The 14,767-nt window shown below is 48.0% G+C and overlaps 1 protein-coding gene across 1 annotated transcript in view; it reads right to left on the bottom strand.

Annotated features, from left to right (window-relative positions):
- The window catches only part of GAB2 (GRB2-associated binding protein 2), a 37,654-nt gene that overhangs the window by 740 nt on the left and 22,147 nt on the right, over positions 1 to 14,767 (bottom strand). The window contains exons 2-8 of the mRNA XM_009073949.1: positions 10,546 to 10,786; positions 6,646 to 7,232; positions 5,490 to 5,584; positions 4,492 to 4,774; positions 3,442 to 3,532; positions 2,047 to 2,149; positions 1,071 to 1,196 (exon numbers count right to left, since the gene is read on the bottom strand). Of these exons, the coding sequence (XP_009072197.1) occupies positions 1,071 to 1,196; positions 2,047 to 2,149; positions 3,442 to 3,532; positions 4,492 to 4,774; positions 5,490 to 5,584; positions 6,646 to 7,232; positions 10,546 to 10,786 (1,526 nt within the window). The remainder of the gene's footprint in view (positions 1 to 1,070; positions 1,197 to 2,046; positions 2,150 to 3,441; positions 3,533 to 4,491; positions 4,775 to 5,489; positions 5,585 to 6,645; positions 7,233 to 10,545; positions 10,787 to 14,767) is intronic.

Genomic DNA, 14,767 nt, shown 5'->3' with positions numbered 1-14,767 from the left:
TTCCTTGCAGACTCCATAGCCCATCACTCTCCCTCTTACCTCCCAAAGAGTCTTGGATGAAAGATTGCAGTCTGCTTTGACTCTTGCTGGCATGAGACTGCAATGCAATGGCAGCGTAGGAGCAGCACCTGGGTCTCTACCTTCACACAAACTCTGGGACATGGATGTTTGGTTGTATTGTGTTCTCTAACTGTTGATACTGCAAATTCAGCCTTGCATCTTACTCATTTTCTTGTAAAGAGCTCAAGAACTCTTACAGATACACATAAAGTATCTCAGATATCTCAGTATTCAGTACCTCAGATACTTTGAGGTGTAAAACCCAAGCCTGGTTTTGGAAGACCTCTTGGCTCCGAACAAGGAAAAAAAATTCCGATACATCTTGGGATACCTCCTGACAGCTTTTGAATATACAATCTCTGGCTGAATTTCTGGTCTCGCCAGTATCCCTGAAACCCTACACATCCATGCTTCTGGCATGACACTTCCAGCAAGGCTGCAGACATGCAAGAGAGACTGACTGACCTAGAGTACATATAGCTGCAGGTCATAGAATGGTTTGGGTTGGAAGAGACCTTAAAGATCATCCAGTTTCAATCCCTAGACACCTTCCACTAGACCAGGTTTCTCAAAGCTCCATCTAACCCGGCCTTGAACACTTCAGGGATGGAGAATACACAGCTTCTCTGGGCAACCTGTTCCAGTGTCTCGCCATCCTCACAGTAAAAAACGTCCTCCTAATATCTAATCTAAATCTACCCTCTGTGAGTTTGAACCCATTCCCCCTTGCCCAATCACTCCATGCCCTTGTCAAAAGTCCCTCTCCAGCTCTCTTGCAGCCCTTTTAGGTACTGGAAGGTACTCTAACATCTCCCTGGAGCCTTTTCTTCTCCAGGCTGAACAATCCCAGCTCTTTCAGCCTGTCTCCATAGCAGAGGTGCTCCAGTCCTCTGATCATGAGAGACTCTTGAGAGTAACGTCCAAGACTTTGGACCACGCTGTTGCCAATGTGCATAGAACCCCTTAAAAATACACCACTTTTAATCAGAAGTTTATAAAAATTTCCATACCTTCCTGTGTGGCCCTGGTGAGCTTGGCTGGAAGTCCAGGGCCAGGTAATCCACACTCCCCGAACTCTTTTTAGGTGCTGGACTGTTGGTACCACTAGGAACAGGAGAAGCAGAAATGGGGTTTTGCTAATGCAGGGAAGAGACAGGAGAGATAATGAGGATTAAAATGGGAAGAAAGAAAAAAGGGAATTAACTCAAATCTGGCAACAAAATGCCTAGATGGCACTTTTAAAAGAACCTGGATATTTGGTTGCCTGCCTCTGAGATCAGGCTGTGCAGAACTGCTGGGGAAACTATATCTGTTGCATATTGTGCTAACAAATATTTCAAGTTCATGCACTTGATTTCATGTATTAAAGCAGTTCTGCTGCCTTTGTGCTGATTTTATTTGCACGTCTGACAAGAGACGTGGGCGTCAGTATGTCACAGGAACCACACCTCAGCGAGGCCAGGCCAGCTCTGGGATCTTCATTAATCACAACCATGCTACACAGAGCACAGATTGCAGCTACCCTCTTAGTTACACAGTCTCAAAAATATTCTTCAAGTCAGCAGCTTCATGAACAGAGACAAAATCCCCTCCCTATAAGCAGTGCTGCTCCCTGCTGCTGCTCTGATAGCCCCTGCCCTCCACACAAACATGATGTCAGCAGCTATTGGGGGAAAAATGCGGGAAAAAAAATCAGTTTAAATTAGGAAAATACACCCTGACAGTCCTTAGACGTTTTAAACCCCTCTTAATTCCTGGCAAAGTAGGTGATACATGTTTCTGCTCTCACATACATTTAAAACCCCAATGGGACATGTCATTCTCAGAACAAAACTCACTGTTTCATGCATGTAGGGATGTATGTAAGGATGTATACCACACAGTGCTATCTGAGCACTTCCATATCGTGGTCTAGGAATGCATTTGCAGAGCTGGGGAATGTATATGTCCTGCCAGGGCCACGTATCATAGGTGTGGGGCCCTTACCATCGCCACGTAGTTCTCCTCGCTGTCTCCTGAGTCAGTGCTGGTGATGCTCTGGGAGGAGACAGGGCGACAGTACTGCAGAGAGCCGGCATTGAAGGTCTGGCTGTAAGGACAAGAGTCCATGTGTTACTGATGGTTGCAGGTTCTGCTTGTCCATGGCCAAAGAGGGACAGGAGAGGGGCAGCTCCTGATGCCTACAAGCATCACTATGCTCCAGCCTCAGGACTGGGCATGAAGAAGAGCTGGTGGCATGGGTCAGAACCCACTGTGTTTGGTCTTCTCACTTTTTTTCTTTCTAGAATTTTTTAATATCATCTTGCTTTCTATGTACTCGTAACTCTTCAGCTATCATGTACACAAGTCAGGCTCCATGAACTCTTTTATCTCACGGGAAACATTTAATTGTAGAGGATGCAGAACCAGTCTTGGTGAAGCTTCTCTGACCAGCCTCACTACAGTTGCAGAATTTATTTACCATACAAGGCCCTATCCAAATTTTTTGCTGGAAAACAAATCCTCTGAGGAATCGTCTTGCTTTCAATTGGCCAAATCTAATTATACCAAACAACATAATGCAATCAGTGTCTGGCATTAAAGCCTATGTCTTAAAAAGCTATTTGTTACCTTTCAGTAAAGCCAGGGTCATATGATTAGCTGATAAGGGAAAAATCCATTAGCTTCTCCAGGGTCAGACATCTTGTCAATCAAACCCTGCTTGCTGCTTCCCAGTGCAGTGATTTCAGCACACAGCACTCATGCCCTGCAGTCAGTCTCCACACAATCCAATTTATTAGAGTCATAGCAGCCAAGCTTTGCTTCTGCCTTTCACTGGACAACATCAGGCTGTGAATTAGCAGCAGAGCTGGAATTGTGCGAATCCTGTTATTTTTGGCTGGCAGACATAGCTCTGAAGTGCTTTGGTTTAATTTTGCAGACTTCCTTCAGGCTAGGCTTTACTTTCAAGGCAATCAAAACATGGCTTAGTCAGACCCTGAGACTGTCACCCTGTGTTCTGAGACTACAGCAGGATTTTGGAGGGGATAGCTGAATATGAAATCATGCTCTACACTCCCAATGTGGCTGAGTTGGTCTGGCTCAGCTGGGTCATGAATTGTGGTGGACAACAAGTCCTGTGGCACAGACACAGCTCTCCAGGAGTTGTTAAGTGCTAGAAACTGGAAATGTCTTCAAGGGATCTTAATTAGCTGCTCAGATGCATGCTGGGCTTTTATGTGAAATCCCAGCCTAAACAAATTAATCTTCCTGCCAGCAGCTGTGATGTGGAGAATGTTTAATCCATGGCAGAGGTGACAGCATGGCTACATGTGGACATGTGCAAGACCAGAGAGCTGCTGTTGGAGCAAAGCAAGAATTCATCCCCCAACTGTTACTCACGTTGGCCTGGACCAGGATTTTGTGACTGGTGATTTGAAGGGAAGCTCATCAATGACAGTGTTGTTCCTCAGGTCCAGTGGTGATGGCTTTGCTGGAGAGGGGAAAAGCCTTTATTCAGAGGCAGCATGTTCTTAGAATTCAAGATCCATGATTGGCATGAGAGAGTCCCCAACAAATGGTTACTTCCCATTCTGCTAATCATCCCCCCAGTCCTCCTTGCTGATGACAAATACCCCTAACCAAAATTCCCATGCTCATTTATGCCAGGACTGAGAGAAAACAGTGAATTTCTTCTTCTGACCCACAGACCCAAAGTGGATGGGTGGTCCCAGAAGGGGAAAGTTCCTCCCAGGGAATGGTGATCTGCTAAAAATGCCCAAACCCCACAGTATAAACCCATTCATTAGGGAGCTGCGATAACCCATTAGATGGGGACAAGACCAGTGTCTGCTTGCCCTGAGCTGACCCTAGCTGGAGTGTTTTCCCATAGAGAATGGCAAAGGACATCTGCAAGATAACATGAAAGCTCTTCTCATCACAGATGATTCATTAGGTGGAAGAGAAGAGTGCTACACTGTAGACCCAGCCTGTGACCACAGTGTTGATGAGGTTAGGTGTTGACACCCTAATGGTGGGAGCCCTCCTCAGGATCAGCTTGGTGACCTGTCAGGATTTGGAGGATGTCGGCAAAGCCCTCAAGGAAGAACTGCCTAGAACCAGCCAGTAGGAAACATTTCTGTCATCTGAATGCAACTCTGAAATTTTGGGGTGGAGCATAGGTGCAGGCAAAGGTGGTGAAATCCTGCCCGCGAAATGCATCTCCTGTAAAGGCCTAGAAGCGTTTGAAATGGGCTGTTCAAGCACCATGAAAGTTGCATTTCCACTACAGAGGTCCTGAAAGAGGAAAGAGACGGGGAAGATTTGAAGATCAGACTGTGCTGGTGGTAGCAAAGTGCACCCCATCTGTGCACAAGATGACAGCTGTAGTCTGAAGTATTAGAAAAATAGAAGGATTCCTGGAAAGACTTGCCCACAACCAACCATTCTTACCTTTCCGGTTGGGTTTGAGGTTGCGGTTGACTGGTGGGGGCTGGATTTCACTCAACCGTCTGTGGCACTGTGCCACGGCTCCTCCTTTATGCACGGGAAGGGTGGCTGAGGACAACCCCACCAGGTCAAAGTGATGCGGCCCAGGGCTCATGGGGATGTAGAGATTTTGGGCATTGTCGTTGGCTTTCTCAGTGTGGATCAGGGGTGAGGAACCAGGGTTCATGGGGACGTAGTTGTCCTCGGAGTCGGTACTGTGGGAGCGAGCCACTGCTGCTTTGGCTTGCTGGGGGACAAATGGGAGAATGTGCTGTGAGTATCAGACACGGTTCAACCCCATCCCACTATAAACCTTTCATCTCATCATTACTGAACACACATCCGATGGTGGATCATCTCTAAAATCTAAGCACAGAGGGAAGAGATGGTCTGAGGGATGGTCCTCCTTGGCCACCACTTTGCACTGAGAGGGTTTACTTAGTGTTTCCAAGACATTGCAACATCCTGAGTTTTCAGAAAGGTCTTAATTGCCCAGACTTGAGCACCTTCTTGTGATCAGAGTGAGCTGCAGAAGCATGCTTAACCTGGAAAGTCTTTCTTCCCTGGGCTCTGGCCGTGACTAAAAAGGAATATGAAATGCTGTTTTAATGCAATTTCCAGCCCAGAAAATTTTAGAAAGTACACAAAAGTGGCTATGCTGGCAACCTATCAAAATTCAGCTCAGCAGCATCCCAGGCTTTCAGGAAGAAGCCAAACTTCTGGGCACTTTTTTTGGGCGCCCAAATCTCCAGGCAGATACACTGTGTAAGCAAAACCTTGCATACGGTGCTGGGTTAGGTGTTTGCCACTCTGTGGCTTTAACTGAAATAAATTATATAACCCTTCTTGACTTCACTCTGCAGGACTGGGCTGTGAGGTCCAACCTGGAAACAACTTGTCTCTGAAACTATAAGGTGCAAATGGTGCCTACAGTGTGGTGGCCGACACCAAGGCCAACTCACCAGGTAGGAGTTGTACCCATCATTCATCGACTCGATTGACTGCACAGCACTGCTGCCCCCATGCTGGGGGTACTCGTACGTCTCACAAGAAGAAGCTGCAACACAACCACAAATGCATAATGTGTTCCACCACAACTGCTAATGAAAGGTGCCCCTAACAACAAAATCCAGGCACTGGGAGGGCAGTATCTGTTCTTGTTGATTGAGATGCTGATAAGAAGACATGCTCTTTAGCCTGTCACAGACTCTCTGCTATGCTCCTTCCCGATTAGCATCTCTCTGATGCATCAGGACAACTGCATGTGCCATGCAGACCTAACCCGGTTCTGTCAAAGTGCTGCAAAATCCTAGGGGTAAAGATGTCAGATAAGGTAGATCATGGTGACAAAACTGGGTTAAGGGGGAGCGCCATGAGAGCTTGATCAGCAGATGTAAAGGCTGGTGGCCTCCAGTAAGGGGAGAATGGTGTGAGGAGGCTAAGCTCTTAGATGGGCCTGTCTACTACTGAGCACGGATTTGATGTCAGCCTAAATGTTGGCATTTGGATAGGAGGAGATGGAAGAGGCATTTCAGAAAGCTGTGTGTATAATTTACAGGATATTTTCCCTCCAACCACCTTTTCCACATTACTTTGCAACTATCTCATCCTAGGCACAAGGTTTGGAAAGGGCATGTTCATCCACAGCCCACCCATGGTCAATGGGAACAGCAGCTCTGCTGCACTGAGGATGTTGGGTCTTGGAGATGTGCAAAACTAAGGTTTTGCTCACGCACCTTGGTAAGCAAAACCAAGACTGTTCCAGGCTGAAGTACGTTCTGATAAACCTGGTTATGAATTGAAGTAAAGACAAGCTAAAAATGGTTGAAACCTCCAAAATCTGGTGAAGGGCTGCATGAACAAGCAGGTTTGGGATTTTGGTTCAAGGTACAATGCAGCCAAGCTGAGTAGGAATGGTGGGCAAAGCCCTGGTGATGCTTCTCCATGCCTGTTCAATACAAAACCAGGGCCATATCCTGACTGGGGAGAGTTTCTTTGTGTTCAACCCCCTGGTTGCTGCCAAGAGCACCCCAGCCATACCACAACCCACTGAGACTGATCTGCCCAAGGCTGCTAGATAGGACAAAGCCACCCTCAGCTCCCCAGCCCCAAATTCACCTCGGTGCAGCCTGCTGTTCTCCACTGCTGGCAGTGTGTTTCTCCGGGGAATGGTGGCTGCCATGGGGGCCAGCCCTAAATTTTCACCAGGCTGGGGCCGCTGGGGGGGGCTGCCCCACCGTGGCTCCGTCTGCCCAGGTTTTGGGGGCCGTGGGGGAGGTGCAGAGGCTGAGTCGCTGGCAGCCACAGCCAGAGCATTGTGGTTCTTGTCCAGTGTAAATGTCCTGGGGATCTGGTAGATGGAGAGTGGGGTGGCAGGGATGTCATAGGAGTCCGTGGAGAGCTCCCCAAACTCCTTGCATAGGGTGTTGTTGGGAGTTTTGTAGGTGTAGACCTCCTCATTATCCGTTTCAGAGCTGGTGAGACTGGACTTGGGGTGGGTATAGGAACCGAAGGAGCGTGGGAGATCGTACGCACTGTCCCTGAACTCCGAGTTGTGCCGGCTGGGTTTTGGCAGGCTGTAAAAGCCATGGAGCTGCCCACCAACCCCGTTCACGCAGTGCCCGTTGCCTTGTGAGAGCTTCTGGACTGCAGTATCACTTCTCATGAAGAAGGCAGACCTTGTGGCTTGGGAGAAGCTGGCACTCCTGCAGAGGAAGGAGAGAAAGGGGCTGAGACGTGGGTAGAGCTAGTCCTGGGGTGCAGTGAGCTCTGCTCCCTCTGTTTGTCTCCTTACTGACCTACACTGTCCAACTCCAGAGCAATCAGAACATCTCTGACCCCTCCAAACCTACCAAAAACCCATTTAATCCTGAAACACCTTTGGAATGCCTCTGTCACAGGTGGCAGATACATGCATCCAGCCTCATGAAAGGGCTATGAGCAAGTAAAGCCTTTTATCCAGACATAAATTGCTCCAAAAGGGCAATTTTCACATCGGTTGTGAGTGACCCAAGACATGGCTGTGAAGAGCCACTCCATCAGCACTGCCATCACACACTGGCCGCATACCTGCAGTACAGGAGGGAGAGTGAATCTCACCTCTGCCTTGCAAATGTGTTTGAGAGGGCCTGGGAAAATTCCGTATGGGGACTATTTCAAAATCTTCAGCCACATCACCATCCTGCCCTCTTGCAGGACAAGCCCTGGGTCGATAAGGAAAGTCCCCAGATGGAATTTGGGGTTTGCAGCTCTGATCTGCAGGGGAGGAGGAATGAACCTCAAGGATGAGTTCAGATTTAAAAAAGCCCTCAAGTCCCCCAGGGTGAGCAGGGCAGCATGGTCACTAGCTCCACGCCTTGCTAACGATTCCACAATTTGTACTGTGGTCATGCCTGGGGACACTAGCCAGGGTGGATGGTGAGCACTGGGGATATCTCAGTCATCGAAAAACTGCTGGTTAGTTGTCACTCCTCCACTGATTCCCTTCAAGGCACTTTGTCTCCTGTTTTATCCCTGCTTAGTCTTCCAATGCTCGAACACTGCAGAAGCTGATGAGACACATGGAGTTGGCTTTCTGCACCTATAACCCCTGCAGACATTTTCTTAAGTCAAGGGATGCGTGAATTGGCCACTTGGGACTTTTCTCTCCCCCATCCTCAACTACTGCCACCATGAAGCATCTCCCCATCCCACAAGACTTGGGGAAACATGAGCATTGCTGCAGAAGTTCTGGAACATGAGGTCAAGATGTGGCAGAGACAAGCACAAGAGATAATTAACCCATGAGAGTTAATTGACTCCTGTGAGGGTGGTGAGACACTGGAGCAGGTTTCCCAGAGAAGCTGTGGCTATACCAGCACTGGAAATGTTCAAGGCCAGGTTGGATGGTGCTCTGAGCAACCTGGTCTAGTGGAAGGTGTCCCTGCTGATGGGAGGGGTCTTGGAACTGGATGATCTTTAAGGTGCTTTCCAAACCAAACCATTCCATGATTCTATGATTCTATAACAATACCTTGCCCTGAACTGGCCAAAGCAGTATGGACAAAGAAAATATGGCAAAGCTCCAAAAAAGGGTTACCCTGCCATGAAGACCCAATGCATATATAGCAGGAGTAGGTAAGAGGTTAACCTTGGACTTGGCCTTTTTGCCTGCAGTGGTATAACCATGCATGGGTCAAGCTTTTGGGGACCACAAGCTCCCAGCCAGAAAGGGCTCAGCCAGCCCCATATAAATGACCCCCAAGGAAGAGAGTCCTGCCCTGTATCAATCACTGTGGTGAGAATAAGTGAAATGGTTATGGGGGAGTTTCCAGTTGTGGCAAATCACTGGGAAAGTGCCAGTCCTATGGGAAAAGCTGGGAGATGCTGGTTTATACCGGTCTGGCAGTGTTGCTGCTCTGCAGGGACAACAGGGACTCTCTTTTACGGAGCCAGCACGAGATGGCGCTCAGAAATAGGGCTTACATGGGAAAAAACAAGTGATCCTGTGATAAGACAAATGAATCCCTGTCACCTTTGCAGCTCAGTCATCCCAGAAGAGGTTTGGGTTCTGGCAGAGTCCTTTTGGTTGAGGACTCGAAACGTCTCATAGGTTAATTATTTAGCAATGCCTGCCAATTAGCTACTATTACCCTCATTTTATGGATGAGTAAAGTAAGAGCTCCAGAGCTGAAAGGGGAGGGATTCCCAGCAGTCCTGCAGCTTGGCCCTGTGCACTGGGCATTGATCTGATGATTATTTCTGGCCCAGTTGCAGAAGCAGTCATCAGCCAGTTTGTTTCTGCTTACCAAGGCATTTGTGCTTGCTCTCTTCTCCTCCAGGTCCCAGCCATGTTTGGACTCTCAGAGGGTAGTTTTTAGGTATCTTCACAGCTGGAGCATCAGAGGGCCATTTTTTTTTAAAACACTGTTCCATTAACTCCATCTGAAGTCAATTTTTGGAGCCTTTTTCTGCTGTTCTTTTTCGAGCAGGGAAAGTCAGCTGCAGCAGGAAAGCCCAGTGCAAGCTGCAGCCCAGGCTCTGCTCTCACTCCACACCAGCTGGGTTCTGACTGTCTCTCTCTCCCTCCCTGCTCGCCGCTCCTGTGAGCCAAAACTCTTCACGTCAAAAAACTCTCCTCGCTATTTAAGGCAACCGGCTGGGTCTGGAGGCGGAGAGCTGTCGCTTGCTCACAAATACCACACCATGCACCACCCGCCGCCATGAAGCCCAGTGAGCTCTGGAAGGGGTGAGCAGCAGAGTGGTGCAAACCCTGCCCATCCCTTTGTCATTCTTCTGGTTAAAGGTAGGAAATAGGGCCCTGCCTGCTGGATCACCAAGTGGTTGAGGTTGGAAGGGACCTAGAGAAGTCATCTGGTCTAACACTCTGCTCAAACAGGGTTGTTGCCCAGGACTACCCAGACAGCTCTGAATATCTCCAAGGATGGAGACTCCTAAACCTCTCTGGGCAACCTGTGCTAGTGGTCAGTCACACTCACAGTGAAAAAGTGTTTCCTGATGTTCAGAGGGGCCCTCCTTGTTTCAGTTTGTGCCCATGGCCTCTGGCCTTGGAACTGGGCACCACTGACAAGAGTGGCTCCATCCACTTTGAACCCTCCCTGCAGAGGAGGCCCCCTAAGCCTTCTCTTCTGTCAGCTGAACACTTCCAGCTCTCTCAGCCATTCCTTTTAGGATAGATGTTCCAGTCCCTTCATGCTCCAGTCCTTGAACTGGATCCAGTATTGACCCCAGGGGTACACTGCTAGTGACTGGCCTCCAACTAGACTTCATGCCACTGATCACCATCCTCTGGGTCTGGCCATTCAACCAGTTTTTAACAAAACCCAGAAAGCCAGGAAAGCTGGAAGCTTGTGAGGTCACCACTCTGACCTTCTCCTAACCAAAGTGAGATGAGGCCACTGCTCAGGGCTTTCTCCAGCTGGGTTTTGCAGACCTCTAAGAATGGCAATGAGTTGAATCACTCACCCCAAGCCCTCCCTCAGCTATCCCAGAGGTTTGCTCCCAGGTAGGCTACAATACCTTGCATTTTCTGACTTCCTGCTCATACACTGGTGGAGGAAAAGATAGTCCTGGGGGGCGCTGGCAGACAGGGTGCTCTGGAGGTGGCTGGCAGGTGAGTCGAAAGTGAACAGGGTGGGCTGGCTGGAGTGGGATGGTGCTGAGGACTTGTGTTCTCGCAGCAGGTGGTGGCTGGCACTGCTGAGCTCTGCTGGGGAAGACCGTGGTGCGTGGTTCATGGAGGCAATGCTCCTCAGGGTGTCTGCAAGGAAAAAGCACACCCATGAGTGGCAGATGCAGCTACCCCACATCCTGTGTTTCCAGGACTTTCCTTACTTAAATGCTCCGGCATTTATGGAAGTCAGTGGAGTTTGCGTATGACTCTGTGACGCACTCAGCTCCTCTACTTGGAGCACATGCAACTATAAGTACCATGTACAGAAATAATATTTTATCATAGAATCATATTTCATCATTTAATCATATTTTATCACATGTTTAGTGGCTTGTGGGAATGCCTGGGGGATGTCAGCCTATTTCATGGTGAGCTCAGTGGGTTGTTAAAACCTGATTTAAAAGAAAGAGAAGAGCTTTCACACTGCAGTGAGATGTGATTTAAGTCACCCCATCCCTCTGTATAAGGGTATCAGTTGAGTAAACTGAGGCATAGGGTAGGAGTATGGATGGACATAATGACAGCAGACATAAAAAAGTATTATTGTTCCCCAATTCTCTTGATTTTGTTCCTGCTGCTAATAAAATGGGATGCAGACTCAAGGCATAGCTCCTAGTGCTTGCTCCCCTTACTCGAGGAGAAATACACTTTCAAATATTAAATCCAAGTCAATGGAGAATATCCCAGAGGTCAGAAATAATCATCCCGCTACTCCAGTTCTCTCATAAGTGTGCTTCAAGAATTTGAACCAGGGCTGAATTTTTACAGCCAAGCTGTAAATCCCCAGTAAAAAACCCCAAAACCTAAACCCCAACAAACAAACAAACCCACAAAAAAGCCCCAAAGTCCCAGAAAACCCACAAGCTGCAGAATATTTTGGGAAAGTTGATGCACCTCTGGCTGCAGAAGACCACACAGAAGACCATGCATGCACTCCTGGCATGTGAAAAAACACTTACTGTGGTTCACGGAAGTCACACATTATAATAGCTGTGATTTATATTTATTTGGGTCTGATGCAAAACACAGCAAACAACAAACCCTAACAAAAAGGGGAAATCCAACCATTTTCTGGCCACCACTGATTTCAGAATGGCTCCCAGATTTCCCTGACAAGGTGTCCACCTGCTCTTCAAATTTGACTTCAGACACCCATGCTCCAACAGAGAAATGAGGGTGATTTTATAGATTTTCCAACCTCTTGTTTTACATTCCTCCCTCAAATTCCAGACCCTACCAGAAATCTTGGGCTTGACTCTCTTATGCTGTAATGAAATAAGTTCTCTGTGAAACAGCTGTCATGGCTTGGACAAGGAGATGCTCCACACAGAGTGATTTTTCACCAACTTCTGAATCGTGTCAAGATACAAAATCAATCTGTCTGCTGCTTGTTCACTGCTGCTACAATTTTTTCCTGGCAGTAATGTAAACTTCACCCGATGCAGAAAAAGTGCATTAATAAAAGCCAAAGAGCTTGGCTCGACTCTGTTGTTTGGTTTGTGCTAAACACAAAAAGGATCGATATTTAACATCGACATTAATGGTGGGGGATGACAGCTTAAAACTCTGATTCCTGTCTTCTTTGCATGGGCATTAAAGATCCCTTGGTGCTCTTCATGGGAGTAAATGGCCATCTCAGTGTCCTTGGACAAAACAGTGCCTTGACCCTCATTCTTATTAAATATTTATCTTGTAGCAGTGCAGAATGATCCCCATTGGAAAAGGAGTCTTGAGAGCTATGAAAATCTCAAAGTCCTAAATGAAGTGCTTTGAGGCCAACCAGGATGAGACACTCCAAACCCACACTGCCATCAAAAACAGGGTGGCTGCACCCAAAGTGCCACTCAGGAACAGTCCCCCAGTCTTGCTACCTCCTGAATCACAACCAGGAATTGCCCGTGACATTGTGCATTGGCCAAGACCCTTTGAGGATTGTGTGAGGATAACAGCTTAGTGTTGCATCCCCATCCCAGCATGGTCACAACTATGAACTGCACTGGGTTTGGGGTCCATCCGACAATCCTGAGCTGTTCTCCCACACTATTCCTTCAGGCTCTGCACTTGCCATGGCATCAAAGTGTCATGGCAGGGCAAAATACACCTGGGAGTAAGAAATGACACTGATTTATTTGCGCCAACACAGCCTAAGCAGCAAGATGGGGCTGTACAGAGGAAATGGTCCCCAGCATCACCCCAGGGCACAGCAACTTCAAATCACATCACTTAAAGGACCTCTGTGAATCCTGCACTGCCAGGAAACCCTAATCTTTTCCCAAAAATCAGTCTGATTTGGGAAACCAGGGAGTGCAGCACAAAGATGGACTCGTGAAATCAGGATGAATTACTCCACAGCTACTCTGACTGCATAAATGAAAATGGGGGATGAAGGGGAGCAGGAGGCAATGCCTGGTAAAAGCACGTCGCTTCCCTGGGGAAAGCCACTCTATTGGCATCTGCATTGATTTTCAAAATGAATTCCCAGCTCGCTTCCCACAGCGACCCAGCCACTGAGAGCATTAGTGGGAGCCAATTCAGGACTCACATACTCCATTAGGTCTGTGAGATGAACTCCATAATAGCAGGTGAGAGATGGATTGCTTTGTGGGGCTGGGAGGGTATTGCAAGGGCTGAAAAGATAAATCCTGTGGAAGGAGACTGCCAAGATTGCTCTGGATGTTTTATGTTATGGGGGTTTTTTTGCACTAGAATCAAGGCCAGCTCATGTGCCCAGGTCATACAATGACAATGGGACTTGCTGCGGGGCAGAAAAGGAGGCAAGAAAGGAAACTGAGGCAGAAAAATAGTATTTGATGATTAGTACATGCTAAGGGAAAAGTCAGGACACCACATCACCTTGAAATGCAGAGAGGTCCTCATGAGGGTAAGGCATACATGAGGGTAAATATGAGCCAGAAGTCCCAAAGTCTTTCCAACTTTCCAGGCTGCAGCGTCTAGCTCCCAAGAGATGAGGACCAACACTCCTTTCCCACATCCATGCAGGGCACTTATTGAATAATATCCATGGGATCCCATCTGGATGCATCCAGGCATTGGTCACACCCACATCATGACCAAAGATGCTAAACTCAATCTGTCCACAAGCCAAAAAGAATGATGCTTCTTTATCCTTCATGGCCATCCACCTTGGGGCCATGGCCCTCCTTCATTTAACAGTGGAGACACAGCCTTCTCATCCCTGGGCTTTACATGAAGATCTTGAGTTTAGGTTGAGGGAATGTATGAAGTATAGCCAAGGAGGGATAAGATCCTGTGCAGTTCCTACTGCCATTCCCAAGGGGGCAGAGTTCAAGTTATGTACTGGGGCCATGTGGGAAATGTCATCTTAACTCCACGTTTCCTGGCCTGTTCTCCTCTGAGTTCGGGGAATTGGACTCTCACGGTCTGGAAAAGGCGGTGTTGAATGCCCACAAGTTAAAATTCAATGTCAGCAGCATGATTAGCACACATGCATCTTGCTGGGCTTGAGCTGCAGCTGTTGCACTGGCCCCTGTGAGAAAGTGAACCAGAGGCTTGGTAGGGAAAAGTCAGCACAGCCCTGCAAAACCCCATGGTGCCAGGTGGGCTTCAAGCAGCTGAAGGCTTGGCACTCACTAGTCCAGGTTAAGATGTGCCATGTGATGCAGCAAAGTGGGAAAAATTTTGCAAATCCATCCCCAAAGCAAACATCCACAATTGTGACCATGGCCAGCAATGGGATGGACTAGGCTGGGTGCCAGGAATGTTTTATGAATGTTTTCAATCCCCCAAAGCAGTATTTCCCTCCTTGTTGACAGCTCTGAATTCCCTTGCTCAGAGCACTTGACTATTGCTGTGTGCACATAGCTTTACACCTGGGCTTATCTGAGTGAAATAATAACTCAGCCTCCTTCAGAAATTGTTGCTCAGAGTGTCCTTTTTCACCAGAGCTGCACTACCAGCTTTCCCTGCCTGAAGACAGAGGCTGGGACTACAACTCCCTGTATCCCATGGACTTGAAATGATGCCCCTGGGAAGGTGTCAATGTTTGGGTGTAGCTAAATTCCTGTGCTCCCATAGATGTTTGCAGCA

Source organism: Acanthisitta chloris, unplaced genomic scaffold, assembly GCF_000695815.1.
Source record: "Acanthisitta chloris isolate BGI_N310 unplaced genomic scaffold, ASM69581v1 scaffold11654, whole genome shotgun sequence".
Lineage (NCBI taxonomy): Eukaryota > Metazoa > Chordata > Aves > Passeriformes > Acanthisittidae > Acanthisitta > Acanthisitta chloris.
This window is presented reverse-complemented; position numbering and strand designations above follow the sequence as displayed.